Below are 18,881 nucleotides of genomic sequence, written 5' to 3'. Positions count from 1 at the left end.
GAATAAGCCTTTGTGACTTTCTTTGTGTTATTTCTGTAAAGTTAAGACGCTTTTAAATAGTTGACTAACATTACAATATCCACTGTAATGGATGGTGCTTTTCAAATATTCTTCTCTGAAACCAGTTGAACCAGATGAGCATTATAATCACACTGATCATACATAACATTATGATTACTCAAAAAGTGAACATAAACAGAATGGGCCTTTGGATATGAGCCAAAAAACCAAACAAAAACAAAAAAACAATAAAAGGATAAAGTACACTCTTCAATGTGTCTCTGGTTAGAACTTATGGGCTAAAATTCTCTTGTTTTCAAAAAGCTACATAATGAAAAATAATCTTATCAATGCAAAAATTCATGTCAACTAAAATGAACTCAACCATTTTATTTTAAATGCTAACATACAGTTTTAAAGACATCAAATATTTGGATTTGATTTGATGACTATATGTTGGTGATTGTCCTTTTAATCTATTTCTAACAACTGGACCAGGATATCATAGGCAACAAATGAATATTTTATCATCAAAGGTGCTGGAAGTAATATGCTGAAGAGGTTTGTGATGGTTCTCATAAAACCATCGCAGCATGGATCACAGTTTGTTGTTGACTGACCAGTGGGTCAGTCATCGCAGCATGACTGACCCACTGGATCAATCAGTGGGTCCATGCCGATATGAAAATCTTTGGGTTTGTAAATTGTGATTTTATAGTTTTGGATTTTCATGTCACGATTCTAAATTGTGGTCCCTGTTGCATTGTGGTTGCCCACTTCCTTTCATGCATTCTGTTCCATTTACTTCCTTTATTTTTGAGAGGTCTGTTGCTGTGATCCTTTATCACCTTTGTTTGAGTATCTTTAGTTATACATTGAGGAGCAAATACAAAGAAAGGTAGTAAATGTTGTCAGTTAACTAAATATCTTTTTTTTTTCCAAGCTGACAAAATAAAAACTAATTGTTCTGCAAAAAACTTTGCATCTTTGCAAACAGGAAACTTCTGCAGTAGCTGCAAGGCTACATAAAACATATATGTTTTTTTCTGATTAGTTATACAAATCTCAATTCCCTCACAAAGGAAAAATACCACAAAAAGGTTGGGTACATTATACTCTTCATTGGGTTCATTGAAGTGAAATTTATGGTAGATTTGAATGACATTTTTTTTTCCCCCACTTTGACTCACACACAACTTTTGAGCTCAAAAATATAATTTTCATTTATACATAATCCTAACATCTTTTTCTTGTCTTCCTTGATATTTCTGACAGGGGCAGAAATTCTGCCTCTGAACTGTAGTTTCACACCTGTGTGCTTCAATTTCGCACTTTCTAGTTGCATGCAAAGACACATTACATGGGTTCTGTCAGACACCACCTACACTGTGAGCTACAGAAGGGGGTGTCCATGTGCATGGAAGAAATTGCTTCCACAGTGTCATCACTGCCATTTGTGGTTTTACACTGACAGACTCCTCCGACTACTGTTTGAGCTACGCAAATGCTAGTCATTGGCTACGTCACATCCTAAAGGAGGTGTTTCGCTGCAGCTGTCTACATGTGTGGTTATATAATGTCTTTAAGAAACCTGTGGTGGCACATCTACAAATCATGATGTTTGAAACAAGAGCAAACTCAGACTGAAGCAAAACAGGAACAGGATCAGATAAAAGAATTACTGTAAATACATGGTAATGAGAAAAGAATGTATTTGGCCCAATGAAGCACTGAGGCATTGTCATCTGTCACCTTGATCTCCATCTGTGGGAATGGCTTCAGCATATAAGACGCACTCAGAGTACCAACCTGGAGAACAAACAGAGACTGTAACTACGCCAACACAGACAGAAACATTAGAGAAACCAAGTATTAAATTCAATTATTCAAGAAAGATAATGTAGGGCTGGGATTTACTAATTTCTTAGGTATCTACAAATTATTTTCCTTGTAGGAAAAGGGTTTTCCTAATACCAGTGAGTAAACAAAACAGGCTCATTATTAGTTCTAATAATATTTTTGACTGAATTAACTGACATAGACTATTGCATAGATTTGACAATGCACAAAGAAAATCCTCACAAACATGCATCACAATCTGGCTGGTTTTCAAAGCCAACCACATTGTGAGTAAATGTACTTGACCAATGAAGCAGGTTTAGCGACCACTCCCCAGTGGGTCACTAAAATATGTTTTGTTTTTTGTTTTTTTGGCAAAAATGCATTTAAACAAGCTTATTTGCAGTACATTGGATATATATTTTTTTGCTTTAGTGCAGTACATGTAGGTATGATGTGGTCTTTATTATATGCTTCAACACAAGTTTCAGCAGAGACAGATTTGGGCTGATTTTTTGTAAATTTCATTTAGTTTGTTGGGTGCACTAAACAGTAGCTTCCTATCCCTACATCTTGAAGTAATTGGGCAGGAAATCATGTGCAAGGAACATATCATTAAATATGAAACACTCGCTCCCACAAATTTACAAATATATTTTACGTCATTTTATTTTGTGCAGGCCAAGGGAGACTAGCTATAGTTTTTTCCCTCCACTATTCTCACCCATTTCTTTTTATCATTGACCTTTTACGTGGTCTGGTCTGCAGTGATAGCTGAGTGGAGTACGCCTGTGACATTTGTTTAATTAGAGAAAGTCTGAGGAGGCAGTTTGATGTAATTGTGTCGTGAGCAAAACGCAAGAAGGCTGAACGTGTGGTTGGGCTGTTAACCACAGATGTGCTGCAGAAGAAGTGACTGTAATTTAAGTTGATTGTTGCTTTGGTTAGATTTTAAAAAGTCTGAACTTACGTCTGTGTCTGTGTGGGCCTGTGTTGATGGTTGACTATCAAATTTTTTGTTTGGACCAGGAAATAGTCCGGATGTTAGGCTTTAGTGTTATTGAGTTAGGGTTGCCTAATTTTGTGCATTTGTTCTGTTACATTCTTTGACCGTATTACTTTTGTGTAACGTTTTAGTCAAACTTTTAATTTTCATTTAACAAAAAATAAGAACAACAAATAAGCAAAACGCTGCGGAAAAATCTTCTGAACAGAACCATTACAGAAACAAGTCCAAACTCAGAAAACAAACTACTGTATCCCAATAATTTTAGATGCTGCTTCCTTTAAGGGTTTTAGCAGCACATTTCCCTCCTCACCATTGTCCACTGACTGAGGGGATGGACAGATAATCCACCTGACTGTCTCAGCTGTTCCCCTCTCTGTTTCCACATGATGGTGCAATCAGATATTCCCACTTTAAACTGGCCACAAGGCTCCTGTGCTTCCAAGTAAGACAAAATTCTGCCATGAGCCAGACGGAGACGCTGAGAGTGAGAGCTAAATGAGAAAAGGAAAAGTGTGGAGCCTGATTCACTGCAAAGCATCAGCTTTAAGACATTACTATTGTGAAAAAAAAGTCTAACTTTGAGAGGCATGGCTTGTCACCATATGTAACCTACTGACTGAACATGAGCTAGAACAGATATACAGAAAATTGCAAATCACAATTAGTTGTAATAAAGTTATGAGTAAATCTCTACAATGTTTGATCGAAATCTCTACACAGAGGAAGCTACATTTTAATTAACTTAAAGTGTTTGCGCACTACATCTTGCAAAAAAGATCTTAATCTAATGTGGCTCGAGTCACTCACACATGCTAATCTTAACATGAGAATGTGAACAACCACAGCTAAACATTGACTTCCGTTTCTTTGAAAATGTTCAACTACAACTTCACTTGATGTTTCAATTTTAATTAGATTTTGAACCATTTCCCTTTTGACTTATTTCTACCTATTCCTCAGTTCAAATATGTTTCTTTTGTTTTTGTTGCTTTTATTCCAAGTTTTATTATTTTTAATGCTCTGAAAAGGTCATAGCTGCAATACACACCTGAGTGACGGAATAAACTTAAATTATTTACAAAGTACATACAATTGTAACACAAAGATTCGTATCACTGTTATGGAGGAAGATTGTTTTCAGTGCAGTTCTCTGTTTGTCTCCAAATAAGAACACATCAACAAGTAGTAGTCCAGTGTTTTTACATTTAAAACACTACTTAAGCGCGGAGGTACTCTGTAGATTGTAGACAAGGAGGGCAGAACAGAAAACCTTACACCTTTGTTATATAGACAGATTAACTGTGAGTTTTTTTGTCAAAAAAAAAAATACATCTGTTTTTTTAAACGTTGATTGCAGTTGAGCTTCTTGTTTGTCTGTTTCAATATTCCCACACCTGTGGACATGTTCATACAAATCTCAAAACTTGTTGCTGGTTACACCTTTACTGTCATGAAGCCAGTCCAGGTGAGTCATGCAGCCATATTGAGAAGGGATTAGTCCTGATTAGCAGATTATTTTTGTTTCCAACAGACAGGAATATGTCTGAACAATCTACATCTCTGTAGACTCTCCTTAAACCCAAACATTGTGCTTGTGTCACTTTGTAAACAAAGGTAAAACAAGGAAAATCCTTGCCCTACTTCAAACACACAAACGGTGACATTTGAAAGAAAACAGCATCATTTTTACTAGCTAAGTCATTGTGTTATCCTTGGCTATAGTAAGAACGCAACAAGCATATTTTCTCTGCTCTTTTTTATTGAAGTGTAGTGGAAGTTTTGTGTTTGACCACCTGGATAATATTATTCCAAAAAATCTCATACATTTAGACAATAATTAGACCTTATTTTGTTTGTTGGGTCATAGCAACAACACTATCAAGGCAGCCCACAATTGCTTGATGGTTTGTATATTGTCCTTTTCTACCTTTTGTCATGGTTTGACATTAGTTCTTGATGTTAAAGTAACTCACAAAACACATCAACAATATGTATTTAGAAAGCAAAATTGCTAAAAAATGTATTGTTTAGTTAACTTTGTTTGAGGGGAGGCTGCCAGGTACAGCAATGAATAATCCACATGAATAATTTGTGATGAGTCTTACTGGGTTAAAGACTGATGAGCTCTCTGGGGGGAGCACTAGAGATTCATGGATTGTGGTGAGTTTCGTGTTTCATTGTCCTCATAAAATTTACTTGTACAGTTGATGGTGAACTGAAAGTATTTTTGAAGCGTCGAATTGCTCAGTGTAATTTTCTGCCATTTAATGGTGCAAACATTCGGCTTACTGAGGATTGATTTCAGTGTGACTAAAGGCTGAGTTTCATTTGCCAGGAAACCCCAGGCTACAGAAGACAGGTATGTCAGACCACAATGTGATGATATGTAAAGCTGAAAGCAAGAAGCTTCACATATCATCACGTAGATGTGGAGTTTTTACTTCTATATACAGGGACTGCAAAATAATGTTGTTCTCCTCCTATGCTCTCTTCAAAACTACAAACAAGTTCACTAAACAACGACCTACCTCACAAATTGCAAAAAGTTACATTTTTTTGCCTAAATCATATTTTAGGAGTATTTTCATACCAAAAATTACTTTTGACAAAAAATGACTCAGGCCATTATTTTAGGAATGTGACAATATTTTGTTACAGATAGTCAAGGAATCATAAGATTTAAAATGAGAAGAAACAAATAAAAACTTTAATTGATCAATTATTATTTATCTTACTATAGATGAAATACAGTGCACCAACAATAAAGCTTATTTATTCTTTTCTTTAGAGGGTTCTTCAAAGAAAACAAGCTTTAAGTCAGATGTTGAATAGTTTGAAGGCTTAGGTGATGAACATCAGCTGCAAACACTTCAATGTAGATGAGGTGGGCAGAGCAAATAAAAAATGTACTCAAGAGTTTGTTTTTTGTTGATATTGGAGATTTATTTTTTTGCCCAGGTGGAGAAGTTTGGAGGCTGCCTCAATGTAAAAATAAAAGAAAGATTTTTTTTTACAGCCATTTGGAGTGCAAACCTAAGCATTTTATTTTTCCATTGAGGTTGGTAAAAATAAAAAACGTAATCAGAATTGTAACTTTCAAGTACAAACAGAATATACCTTCAGTCTTGGTTGTACTTTTTGCGACTCGTGACTAAACCCAGTTGGTCACTTTTTTGTCTCAGTATTAAAGTAAACAGATCTTCAGCAATACAGTTAGGGCCAGAAATATTTGGACAGTGACACAGGTTTTGTTATTTTAGCTGTTGACAAAAATATGTTCAGAAATACAATTTATATATAGTATGGGCTGAAAGTGCACACTCCCAGCTGCAATATGAGAGTTTCCACATCCAAATCGGAGAAAGGGTTTAGGAATCATAGGGTGAGCCTCCTTTTCAGGACCAAAAGTAATTGGACAATGGACTCCAAAGGCTGCAAGTAACTCAGAAGGCCTTTCCTCGTTAACCTGTAATCAAGTAAGTAGTTAAAAGGTCTGGGGTTGTTTCCAGGTGTGGTTTTGCATTTGGAAGCTGTTGCTGTGACCAGACAACATGCGGTCAAAGGAGCTCTCAATTGACGTGAAGCAGAACATCCTGAGGCTGAAAAAAAAGAAAAAATCCATCACAGAGATAGCAGACATGCTTGGAGTAGCAAAATCAACAGTCTGGTACATTCTGAAGAAAAAGGAATTGACTGGTGAGCTTGGGAACTCAAAAAGGCCTGGGCGTCCACAGAAGACAACGGTGGTGGATGATCGCCGCATACTTTCTTTGGTGAAGAAGAACCCGTTCACAACATCAACTGAGGTCCAGAACACTCTCAGGGAAGTAGGTCTATCTGTCTCTAAGTCAACAGTAAAGAGAAGACTCCATGAAAGCAAATACAAAGGGTTCACATGTAGATGCAAACCATTCATCAATTCCAAAAATAGACAGGCCAGAGTTAAATTTGCCCAAAATCACCTCAAGAAGCCAGCCCAGTTCTGGAAAAGTATTCTATGGACAGATGAGACAAAGATCAACCTGTACCAGAATGATGGGAAGAAAAAAGTTTGGAGAAGAAAGGGAACGGCACATGATCCAAGGCACACCACATCCTCTGTAAAACATGGTGGAGGCAACGTGATGGCATGGACATGCATGGCTTTCAATGGCACTGGGTCACTTGTGTTTATTGATGACATAACAGCAGACAAGAGTAGCCGGATGAATTCTGAAGTGTACCGGGATATACTGTCAGCCCAGATTCAGCCAAATGCTGCAAAGTTGATCGGACGGCGCTTCACAGTACAGATGGATAATGACCCCAAGCATACAGCCAAAGCTACCCAGGAGTTCATGAGAGCAAAAAGGTGGAATATTCTGCAATGGCCAAGTCAATCACCAGATCTTAACCCAATTGAGCATGCATTTCACTTGCTCAAATCCAGACTTCAGACGGAAAGACCCACTAACAAGCAAGACCTGAAGGCTGCGGCTGTAAAGGCCTGGGAAAGCATTAAGAAGGAGGAAACCCAGCGTTTGGTGATGTCCATGGGTTCCAGACTTAAGGCAGTGATTGCCTCCAAAGGATTCGCAACAAATATTGAGAAAAAACTTTTTTGTTTGGGTTATGTTTATATGTCCAATTACTTTTGAGCTCCTAAAATGTGGAGTGTTTGTAAACAAATGTGTACAATTCCTACATTTTCTATCAGATATTTTTGTTCAACCCTTTAAATTAAACGTTACAATCTGCACTTGAATTCTGTTGTAGAGGTTTCATTTAAAATCCAATGCGGTGGCATGCAGAGCCCAACTCACGAAAATTGTGTTACTGTCCAAATATTTCTGGCCCTAACTGTAAGTATAATATGCTAAAAAGTTTGTTTGCACTCATTAAAAAACTTGCAGAAATTAAAAAATCCACTATGGGAGCCAATATCTCAAAGTTCTCGAATGATACACTGTGGCAAACACATGCCCGACTCTCTGAAACATCGTTAGTGTTGTCTCCTCTGGGGTCCTCTCTGAGTTTTTCTCCATGGTCTCTCAACTTTTCTGGACACCCCTTGGTTTTTGTTTGGATTTAATTTGATCAAGCTTTATTTTCAGAGGCATAATTTCTTTATTAAGCTCATTGTTGTCTGATTTGAGCCAGTCCCACGCTCTGGACTTTTCCCTCAATAAATTGTCTGCCTTTTGTGTGATTGAAATATTGGTCTTTTCCAGGCGCATGTTAAACCCGGAGATGTCATTATTATCTCTTTTCAAAGTCTCAATAGTCGCTCTAGCTTTCTGCAATTCCACATTAAGAGCCTTGACCTCCTTTTCATACTCCTCTTTTGCATCTGAAAGCATTACACTTTCTCCTTTCCAGATCCTAGCATTACTATTTGTGCTACCTGTGAGGAGCTCAGTCTTTATCCTGAGGTTATCCACGGTCCTTTTTAGCTGCCTGTTTTCTTCCTCAAGTTTCTCACCGCGCTACCAAACAAACATCCACTGTCGCTAATAAGAAATCATTCTGTGCCATATTTGCTCTGTTGGTCAAACAGAAAAACTGCAAATGAGTCTCTCTGTGGAATCTGGGAATATAGAGACAGTCACCACTCAGAGGGAGACACAATTTTGTTTATTTGGGTGAAACCGACACGGTTTTGTGTCAGTTAGTCTTTTGTTTTGACTTGAATTTGGCTCGTTTTTTTTCTTAATCATGTCTTCACAGTTACGCGAAATGCCAACAAAAGTAATAGCTTCCCTGACGGGATGGAGCCGCACGTTTTGATATATATACATATATTGTGAGCGGCCACGCTCATAATATACGATACGGTTGATACAGGCCGCATTAACAGTAGTAAACAGTAGTAGTAATAAATTACTCAAGTAAAAAAAAATACTCCTAAAAGTAATTTAAAAAAAATTACTTACGTAAATGTAATTGAGTAAAAGTAACTATTTATACCCAACTCTTATGATCACATACAAAACAATAATATTTTATTCTGAAATTTTGTTTGAAATTTATCTCACGTGATATTGCAGCTGCTGTAGCCCTCCCACAAAGATTGTATTAAACAGAGGCAGACAGGACAAGACGATCGTATTTTAGAGAGATCATTTAATTAAACCCATAAAATAACATGCATTATCAGTTATCAGTAATGTTTGAATGCCTGTGTGAAAATGTATATAGTGCAGAAAACCCCGAAAAAAACTCAACCCAAACATCAGAGCCTGAATATGAACTTAACAAATTCTTAAAATAAGTCAGTGATTCTGAATAAACCTTCCCAGCTCTGTGATACTCGAGATTTCACATGTCATTTTACAGTACTTGAAAACCTTCATTGTCGATGAGGTGTGAAACAGGCTCTAGGTGTCCAAAGCAATCATCATTTTTATTTTTTGCAGACCAGATGTTCAAATATTTTGACGTCAGTGAAACTATAAAACTCAACTCATGCAGCAATTAACTTGAACATATAGTTCTGAGCACTGGAAACTGTTTTAATGGAGGTCAATAGAAAATCAAGAAGAAAAAATAAAAATAAAAAACCACATTGAGCCTACTTGAAGAGATTTTATCAGGCTTACACTTTCCGAGGAACAAAACATGTTTTTTAGGTTTCAAAAGTCTATTAACCACAGCGAAGCATTTAGTTTTTTTTTTTTTTTTTTATGAAAAGCGAAGCATTTAGTATTTTTCTTTATTTTGGTGTGAACTTGAAGTTCACACCAAAATGATTTTTTCTGCTCTGTAACTTTTTATGCTTTCCACTCATTGGGCGCTAAATAAACTCAAACCTTATCATTCTTCAAAATAAATTGCATAAAATAAGTTTGTTTGTAAGCCATGTACAGTAATTGTGCTTCGGAAATATTGTCTAGTGTTGAAAAACACTGTAAAACATTGAAAAATATTGCTGATTGTATTTTTGGATAAATCAGTCACAATATTTTAAAAAATGTTGCAGGGAGGGACATTTCCTTTTTAATAAAAACTTGCAGGACAAGAAGAAAATTCTGAACAACCATGGCTGGATTTCAATAAAATATAAAGTTTTAAACTATTCAATAAAACACATCTCCTCATAATAAATGTCATCTAATATTATAGGAGGTACAAAAGCACAAAAGTATTAAGCAGTAGAGATCAATAAAAATAATTTAGGTTAAAGGTGACCTTTTATGCCTGTTTGAACAAGTTAGGTTTTGATTATGGGCTATTCAAAATCTTTGTTCTGCACAGATTCATTCTCAGATAATGAGATTTCACTTTGCTCAGTTCAGCCAATTTGAGCTTTTAGAATGTGCCTCTTGTCTCTGTAAATAAAAATAAGTTGCTGCTTGTTTGATTGCTAACAGATGTGGAATTGTAAAGTGACCCTTAGTCAGAACAAAACATGTCTTTTTCAGCAGCCATTGTACAGTGTAGCAGTGGTGAAACACGCTTACAGACAGGCCCACATTCCTGCTTGGGTTACTTGGTGAGGAGCAGGAGGCTCAGCTGGCGTCACCAGGTGACGGCCAGTGCGTTGTGGTTGTGACTCAATAATGTGGAGGTTTTTGAAACGTTTCATTTTCCAGACTACAAAAATGCATTAACTTATCAGAAAACAACTGAGAAGGGTTTTAAAGAACTTGGACTGTTTTTGGAAGGAGAAGAGACCAAAATGGAAAAACAAAAAATGTGCAAAAAATAATTTTTTCACAATAGGTCCAGTTTAAGGATAATTTTGCTGACTTTAGGAAACACCGTTCTTATCAAGCCACTTTTGATAGATTGTGAAGAATTTTCACCCAGTTTGATAGACGGTTTACCTGAGGAATATACAATGAACTCAATGAAGATAAGACGCAGGAAGCATTATTGGTAATAGTAGTATGAGTACAATAGCTGTAAACGATGACACTCTTTCTGTTAAATATACCCTCCTTTGTTTTCTCAAACTTATGTGGGTGATGGTTGTGAAGTGTAGAAGTTGGTTTGTTGTAAGGGTAAATTTTACACAGGTAAATAAGTGAAATATTTATTTGTTTTAGAGGGTAGACTTCACTCAGTGGCCACTTACAGAAACCAGAGTGAAAGTATTTGAGTTTTGTGACATTATGCATAATCCCGCTTGAAATAGCCATGGAAAGACTGATATAGTGTGATTTATTTATGAAGGGAATGATTAAAAGCAGTACTCAGCTAATTCTCCTCTTATGTCTGACATCAGCAGATCATGTTTTTCACTCACTTACTTTCAGATTCTTCTTTGATATTCTTGTCAGCAGTTTCTGATACTCACCAGCCCTGTCACCCAAAATAATTTCAATCTCCAAAGTTATCTTTACCACATCTACATGCCATAGAGCATTGAGTAGCTGACATGAACTGGCTGGCTGAAATGCTGAGCTATTGAATTGTTGAAAGGTGTACCTAATAAAGTAAACTTATGTGTGACATTACTTTAAAAGTTAGAATTCTTACAACAGATTTTAAATGGTGTTTTAATACACAAACTCCACAACTAATGAGGACATATTAAGTTATATTGAAGCACAAATTAAGATGAACACATTTGCACTGAAAATATTTGATTCATCCTGCACTGTTGAATGTTTTGCATTTCAGTCCTTGCATACTGAAGAGTGGTCTTTCACTTCCTTTAGTCTAAAACACCACCTCTAAACCCAGAGACAGTGACGTCACACACAAAGCCAATATAAAATCCCACACACACAAACGCAGCTCTGACTAAAATGATCAATCTCAGCTTCTCCAGAGCACTTCTAATAGTGCTTTCACTGAGCACTTGGACTACAGGACAGAAAAATAACTGTGGAAAGGATTTCTATGAAAAACATGGACGGTGCTGCAAATTGTGTGAGCCTGGTAAGTGCTTCAATTTTTACATTTTAAAGCCATACATAAACCACGTAAAAGTAATGCAGAGTTTTGCACAAATGTTTTGTGTTGTTATATCTAATAATAACATTATTTGTAAAATATACTGAGTATTAAGTATGAATATTTTTGGAGTTGACTCAAATGTGTTGTCTGATCGGAAGGAACTTATTTGAAGGACTTTTGCACCGAAACTCGGGAAACTGACTGCAGACCCTGTCCGGAAGGGACTTATGCAGACCAAATCAATGCCTTTGATAGATGTAAGAAATGCCCTTCATGCCAGCAAGGTAACACTTTGTATGTACAATAGCAATTCACCTAACTTAGTGGCTCAAGGCAAAAAAGAAAAAAAAATGGTTGGAATTCTTGTTTGTCTGCAGGGTTTGCCGAGAAATGTAGCGAAACCTCAAAGGGAAACTGTCAGTGCCGACCTGGCTTCCTGTGCTCAGACAACTCATGCTCACTTTGTGAGGAAAACAAGTGCAGTGTAGGAGAGGAACCAAAGAAGACAGGTGAGAGTGGACATATTCAAACATATCAGAAATTAATTACTTGGTGACATGGAATATTTGTGTGTCATCGACTAGGCTAGAGCTATTTATATATTATCACCTTCTTAAAATAATGGTGTAACTCATTTTCTTGCCAAAAGTGATCTTTCACTTTTTTGGGTTGATGGGGATTGTTTTGCCAAATTCACTTTTGGTGAAAAATGAAATGCCATTATTTTAGGAAGGCAACAATATTACTCCTTAGTGTGGGAGTTAAGAGTTTGCCACATTGATGCAAAAGGAAATGATTAATCTGTCTGTCTGTCTGTCTGTCTGTCTGTCTGTCTGTCTGTCTGTCTGTCTGTCTGTCTGTCTGTCTGTCTGTCTGTCTGTCTGTCTGTCTGTCTCTCTCTCTCTCTCTCTCTCTCTCTCTCTCTCTATCTCTATCTATCTATCTATCTATCTATCTATCTATCTATCTATCTATCTATCTATCTATCTATCTATCTATCTATCTATCTATCTATCTATCTATCTATCTATCTATCTATCTATCTATCTATCTATCTATCTATCTATCTATCTATCTATCTATCTATCTATCTATCTATCTATCTATCTATCTATCTATATCTATCTATCTATCTATCTATCTATCTATCTATCTATCTATCTATCTATCTATCTATCTATCTATCTATCTATCTATCTATCTATCTATCTATCTATCTATCTATCTATCTATCTATCTATCTATCTATCTATCTATCTATCTATCTATCTATCTATCTATCTATCTATCTATCTATCTATCTATCTATCTATCTATCTATCTATCTATCTATCTATCTATCTATCTATCTATCTATCTATCTATCTATCTATCTATCTATCTATCTATCTATCTATCTATCTATCTATCTATCTATCTATCTATCTATCTATCTATCTATCTATCTATTTATAGATTTGGGGAATGGAAACTATTCTTACAAATGTGAATTTAAATGCCCTGGAAATCATTTCTTTGATGCAAAAGAGGACACCTGCAAGCCATGGACACTGTAAGAATATTGTTTTTAGCATTTGTACCATTGCTGTAGGTTGCCACAGTAAAGGAACCTAAGTAAAAGTTGTAGGGAATTTACGACTGAAGCAGTAAAGGTACAAATAAGCTAGTAACAGCAAGTACTTTAATCTCCTTTTAAAAGAAATTGATCTTTAATCATTTAGTTTCCATCATAAAGAAATTGGTGGAATTTTGAGTGAATTAAATGTTTACTAAAAATACAGAAAATTCACAAACCTTTCTTAGATCACCAAGTCTGTGTCAAATGGAAGTAGGGTTTTCATGCCAAACGAAAGGTAAATGATACCTGGTGTTCAATATTTCTCACAAATAAAAATATGTAACACATTCTTGTGTTTATTCTCCCTCTTTCTAATAGCCCTAAATAAAATCCAGTGGAACTGATTCCTTCTTGAATTGACTAAAATAGTACAAAGTAATGATGGCACCAGGGTGTAATTTTTTCAGTATAAATACAGCTACTCTGTAAAGGTCTGCCAGGTTTGATAAAGGACATTATTTAACTAACAGCACAATGAAGACCAAGGAACAGTGCTAACAGATTGAGGATCAAGTTGTTGAGAAGTTTAAAGCAAGAGCAAGTCCAGAGATTTGCAAAACAAGTGGAAGAATCTATCCACTTCTGCTCTTAATGGTGAATTAAGAATTAATGAGTGGGAAAAATAAAGTCTTATTTGTCTTTTGACTGTCATGCTCTCCTACTGTGAGCAAAATTTCCCTTTTGGGAAAATAAAGTAGCTATTGTATGGTATTCTAAAGTCAACATTAAAAGAAAGCCACAAGAGATCCCACCTGTGGGACAAGCAATATTGGGAAAAAACAAAGATGTTGAAGTATGTGCTGTGGTAAAATGAGACAGTGAGCATTGGCCCACTGTTTGCAAAAAATGCCATGGGTTTCAAAACAACATGTATACATATTTTCCTCAGTCGAGTTGGTACATTACTTGAACCATACATAATATCACAACACAATAAAAAGTCTCTTGCTCAAAAACATTCAGTAACATATTGTATGATTTACAGATGTGGTGCAAAGGGACTTGTTGAAAAGTCTTCAGGAAACAAAACTCACGACGCTGTTTGTAATGGTATGTTAACATGTGAATACTTCCATTACAATATTTTGGCTGTAATTTCTTCCATGTTTTTCCCATACAGTATGTTACAAAATTGGTACGGTGAACGAATTCCTTAAGACTCTGGATGTTGTCGTGCTGTGTTCATTGACATGACTCTACAATATCTTGTGAATGTCGGGCGTAGTTCCCCTAGATTGGCAGACCTGGGTGGCGGTTCCCATATTTAAAAAGAAGGGTCGAAGAGTTTCTTCCAACTACAGGATGATCACTCTCCTAACCCTCCTTCATAAGATCTCTCCAGGGGTTCTGGAGAAGGTCATCTGGATTGTTGAATCTCAGATTCAAAAGGAACAGTGTGATTTTTGTCCTGACACTGAACCAGCTCTACACCATCCGAAGGGTCCTGGAGGACACATGGCAGTTCACTGAACCAGTTTACAAGTTCTTTGTGGATTTGAAGAAGGTGGAGAGTCCTGTTTGGGTCACTGCAGGAGCATAGGTTAGAAGGCCCTTTGATATAGGCCGCTAGGTCCCTGTATGATCGGTGCCATAGCTTGGCCCGCTTTGCTACCAGTAAGTCAGGCTCAATTTTGGTGAAAGTTGTCCTCTGCCACCATTCTGGACAGGTTTTCTTTTCGCAGCCAAAGTGTTGAAGGGATACGTTTTGTTGGGCTCAGGATGGGGTCTCTGCTCTTTGCAGATGATGTTGTCCCGTTGGCTTGATCAAACCATCATCTCCAGTTTTTGCTGGAGCAGTTTACAGCTCAGTGTGACGGTGATGAGGATCAGTACCTCCAAATCTGAGAGCATGGTGGGAAATGGGTAGAATACCTCCTATGTGTGGGGAATGAAGGCCTGTCCCAAGTGTAGGAGTTCGAGTTTCTCAGAATTTTTTCTTCAAACAAGGAAAAAATGGAGTGGGAGGTCGACAGGTGGATGGGTGCTATGTCTGCAATGATACAAGCACTGTACTGGTCTGTTGTGGTGAAGAGAGAGTTGAGTCAAAAGGCATAGCTCTTGATTTACCAGCCTTCTATGATTTTCCCTCATCTATGATCACAAGTTTCGGGTAGTGATTGAAAGAATGATATTTCACATACAAGCAGCTGGAATTAATTTTCGTCACAGGGTTTCTGGGCTCACCTTTATACATAGGATGAGAAGCTTGGGCCTCTCTGTTTAAGCTGCTACTTCCATGTCCCAACCCTGGATAAACAGATGACTCCCTGACCGACTGACGTGTGGATGAATATATGATGAATTGTCAGTCTTAGAAGCTAACTATTACTTAACTTTTTTCCAGAACCACAAAGAGGTGGAAGAGACTATGCCAATGCTCACTGGATCATGAGCATTGGCTTTGTTTTTCTCTCCCTGACCCTCTTTCTGTTTATGCTTTACGCCTGCTCGAAGAACCTGAGGAGGAACCAGAGGAACAGCGTTGCAAGTAAACAAGTTTAAGATATCATTTTAACTCTATAGGACAGATTTTCATCAAACATAAATTAGTTGTTTTTGTCTGCATACATGCAAGGGTAGGACAATGTATGATGACGCTACAAAGCAGTAATTTATGAAATGACAATGTGACTGAAAATCGCATGAAGTTGCAAGGTTGAGAAAGAAAAGGCTTTATTGTATTGAAAAGCTGTCAGTATTCATTTAAGATAGACCTAAAACAAAAGTGGCTGAAGTGATTTTTTTCTATTGGGCTCAGAGTTACAAATAAATTGATAAAATCTCTTATTTGGATGCTTGGTAAGCCAAGGAGGCTCAAGCCTCTGATAAGGAGTGTGCCTCCATTTGGAGGTTTTCCAGGCATTTCTTAGACAGAAGAAATCCTTTGGACCAAAAACATGCTGGAGGGACTTTGTCTCTTTTGGCATCGGAACATCTTGGGTTCCCCCAAAATGAACTAACACTGACCCTGGGTATCTCTCCTGGACTTAAAGGATGGATGGATAAAATCCTGTGACTGAAACCTGAATTCAACTTTATACATGTTAAAAACATTTCAACTGTTGAATTTCTGGCATCTGTGTAAGATTTGAACTACACTGTTTTTAATTCTTTTTTTATTTATGGGCATTTAAGGCAGTTTCCAAAGGTAGCATTAGAAAGGGGTGTGTAAAATATAACTAATGTGAGAGGTGAAATTCACAAGTTTTTTTTTTTTAATTGAGTTTTTGGATATGCCATTAATAGAGAGTTAATGGTCCTTACTTGATGCTGGGAATAGGGAGATTATTTTTCATGCCTAGTAGGGCACTGCATTTTATCTGGCTGAAGATTTTAGTGGATTTTCTCCATGATTGGTTTAGGGGTGACAGAAGGAGTACCACTCTGATAAGAACCCACATTGTCTGTAAATATTTTTCTAGTATTCTGTCACTAAATTATGTCTCTGCCTCAGGTAAGATTTCAGTCCAGGCGGTCTCATCCAAAACCAGCGACTTCCACCTTTCAAAAGAGGAGAGCGGACTGAAGCTCATCATCCAGGATGAATTCAAGGACTGTTGCAGTGAATCAGTTGTCTCTTTTTCATAAAGAGACAACTTTTTAGTTTTGATAAGACATGACTACCACTGGAACACGTACGTATTAGTGTATACACCACATTTAATTTTTTTGCATTTTTTCTGGTTAATGCAGCCACCTTCTGTGTGCCAGACGAACTAGCACAGAATTTAGAGACAAAGAAAACTATGAAAAGTATGGAGATAATTTATATTTCATCCTCCTTAATGAGTTCTTTGTAAAACCACCTTTTTGATGCAATTCTAGCCTCTGTCTCTACCAATTTCTCACATCCAGGGACTGTGAAGACCAGTTTTTATTGGTCAGGAATATTCTTTGGTCAGTACTTTGACCAAGCAATTCTTTTACATTGCAACTCTGGCTGTATGTTTATGGTTGTTGCATAGGAAAGTGGAGCGCTGCTCCAATTTTTAGGTTTTTGTCCTGTGTTTAATTTTGTAATTATTAGAAGTCATTAGTATTTAAAGGGAAAAGGCATGTTTATTTATATTAAACTTATTTTTTGATCAGTTCTACTAGAAACATATCAATTTATGTGTAAAACATAAATGAAATATTTTGTTTAAGTTTATCAACTCCAACTGTGTTGAAGTGTTATGTTGATTTCAAGTCTTTGATGTTTTGCTGAAGAAACAAAGGAGATTGGTTATTTATATTAAATCATTGTTTGTTTGTTTGTTTGTTAAAGTCTTTAAAAAATGATATGAGCTTTTAAATGTCTCGGGTGTAAAATTAACATAATCAGAACTGGCCCTATTCCTATGTTACAAGGAATTGCTTAAATTTATGTTTCAGTGATTTTTAAATCACATTTTTTCTTATGATGTAATATTATATGATGACAAATGTTTTGGAAGACTTAAATGGGAAACACCATTATATGTGCAAGTTAATTTCAATTAGCAGGATCACCATTTTATAGTTATAAATGGTGAAAAATACACTGAAATGTATGTATTAACTGTAATTTATTTGTGTTTTGTCAAATTATAGACTCCCCAATGTCTGTATTCCCCTTCAAAACAATTGAAATGGGACTGTTTTCTTTGTATATTTTTCCCAGCAATATAAAGTGTATTTTTTATGTTTCTTAAATAAATATTGCATAAATCAGAGTATTTGTGACGGGTTTACTTCCTTTATTCTGAAAAATTGATAATTGGATATTAGTATATGTTTCTAAACTTCACAAATATCCATGAATTTAAGAGTATTTATTTATGTATTTATTCATATAGTTATTAGTTCTCATCACTTCTGATCCTTCCCTCAAGAGATCTTCTCTGAGCTAATATTGCTATCTGCAGATATGCACCACTCTAGACCAAAAACAACAAATTAGAGTCAGGAGAAGGGTCTTTACGCTGTCACCCAACCTCATGCATTGTTGATATAGCAACTGATATAGTTATCAGTGCCTTTAATTAGTCTGAACATTCATGACTGGCTCTTCTGACTTAGAAAAGTTGTAGCAGTAGCAGAAAACAAAAGGAGTCGTGAGAAGGGGATGAGCAGCAACGCAGAAGATTGTGACTGACAGCACAAAGACACCCCTCCTGGTTCTGATTGGTTGTTTCTAAAACTGGGAGCACTGGAAGAAGGCAGGGGAGCTCTATTTTTTCAGATTATTTGTCTCATATCACACTATCACAACATAGTTCGACAAATATGCAAAAGTTACATACGACAGCTTTAAGCACTTAAAATTACAGGAAAATATTCATTATTGCAAACATGTTTCACAGAACGCATATTATATAATCCAGTAATGAAACATCTCAAAGAGGTAGTGAAAAAATCATAGGTTAAACAGATAGCTGAAAATCGTTTTGGAATGAATATACGCAAAATAAAAGATCAAGTCAGGTGATTTTTGAAAAACAAAAATTTTCTAGAAAGAATCACTTTTTTCTGTTAATTTTCTGTCCACACTCCAGTCCACTTGGTGGCGGT

The 18,881-nt window shown here is 36.4% G+C and overlaps 1 protein-coding gene across 1 annotated transcript; it reads left to right on the top strand.

Annotated features, from left to right (window-relative positions):
* The first annotated feature begins 11,580 nt into the window (after positions 1–11,580).
* On the top strand, positions 11,581–17,960 carry LOC129353185 (tumor necrosis factor receptor superfamily member 3-like). Its single transcript, XM_055022426.1, has 7 exons — positions 11,581–11,713; positions 11,890–12,015; positions 12,109–12,240; positions 13,187–13,283; positions 14,335–14,399; positions 15,694–15,837; positions 16,804–17,960. Exons 1-7 carry the CDS (start codon positions 11,581–11,583, stop codon positions 16,935–16,937), a joined length of 831 nt encoding a protein of 276 aa, XP_054878401.1. The 3' UTR covers positions 16,938–17,960.
* Positions 17,961–18,881: the final 921 nt, after the last annotated feature.

Source organism: Poeciliopsis prolifica, unplaced genomic scaffold (assembly GCF_027474105.1).
Source record: "Poeciliopsis prolifica strain line A6 unplaced genomic scaffold, Auburn_PproV2 SCAFFOLD003, whole genome shotgun sequence".
Lineage (NCBI taxonomy): Eukaryota > Metazoa > Chordata > Actinopteri > Cyprinodontiformes > Poeciliidae > Poeciliopsis > Poeciliopsis prolifica.
The sequence above is the reverse complement of the archived record's forward strand: the minus strand, read 5'-3'. Positions and strand labels throughout refer to the sequence as shown.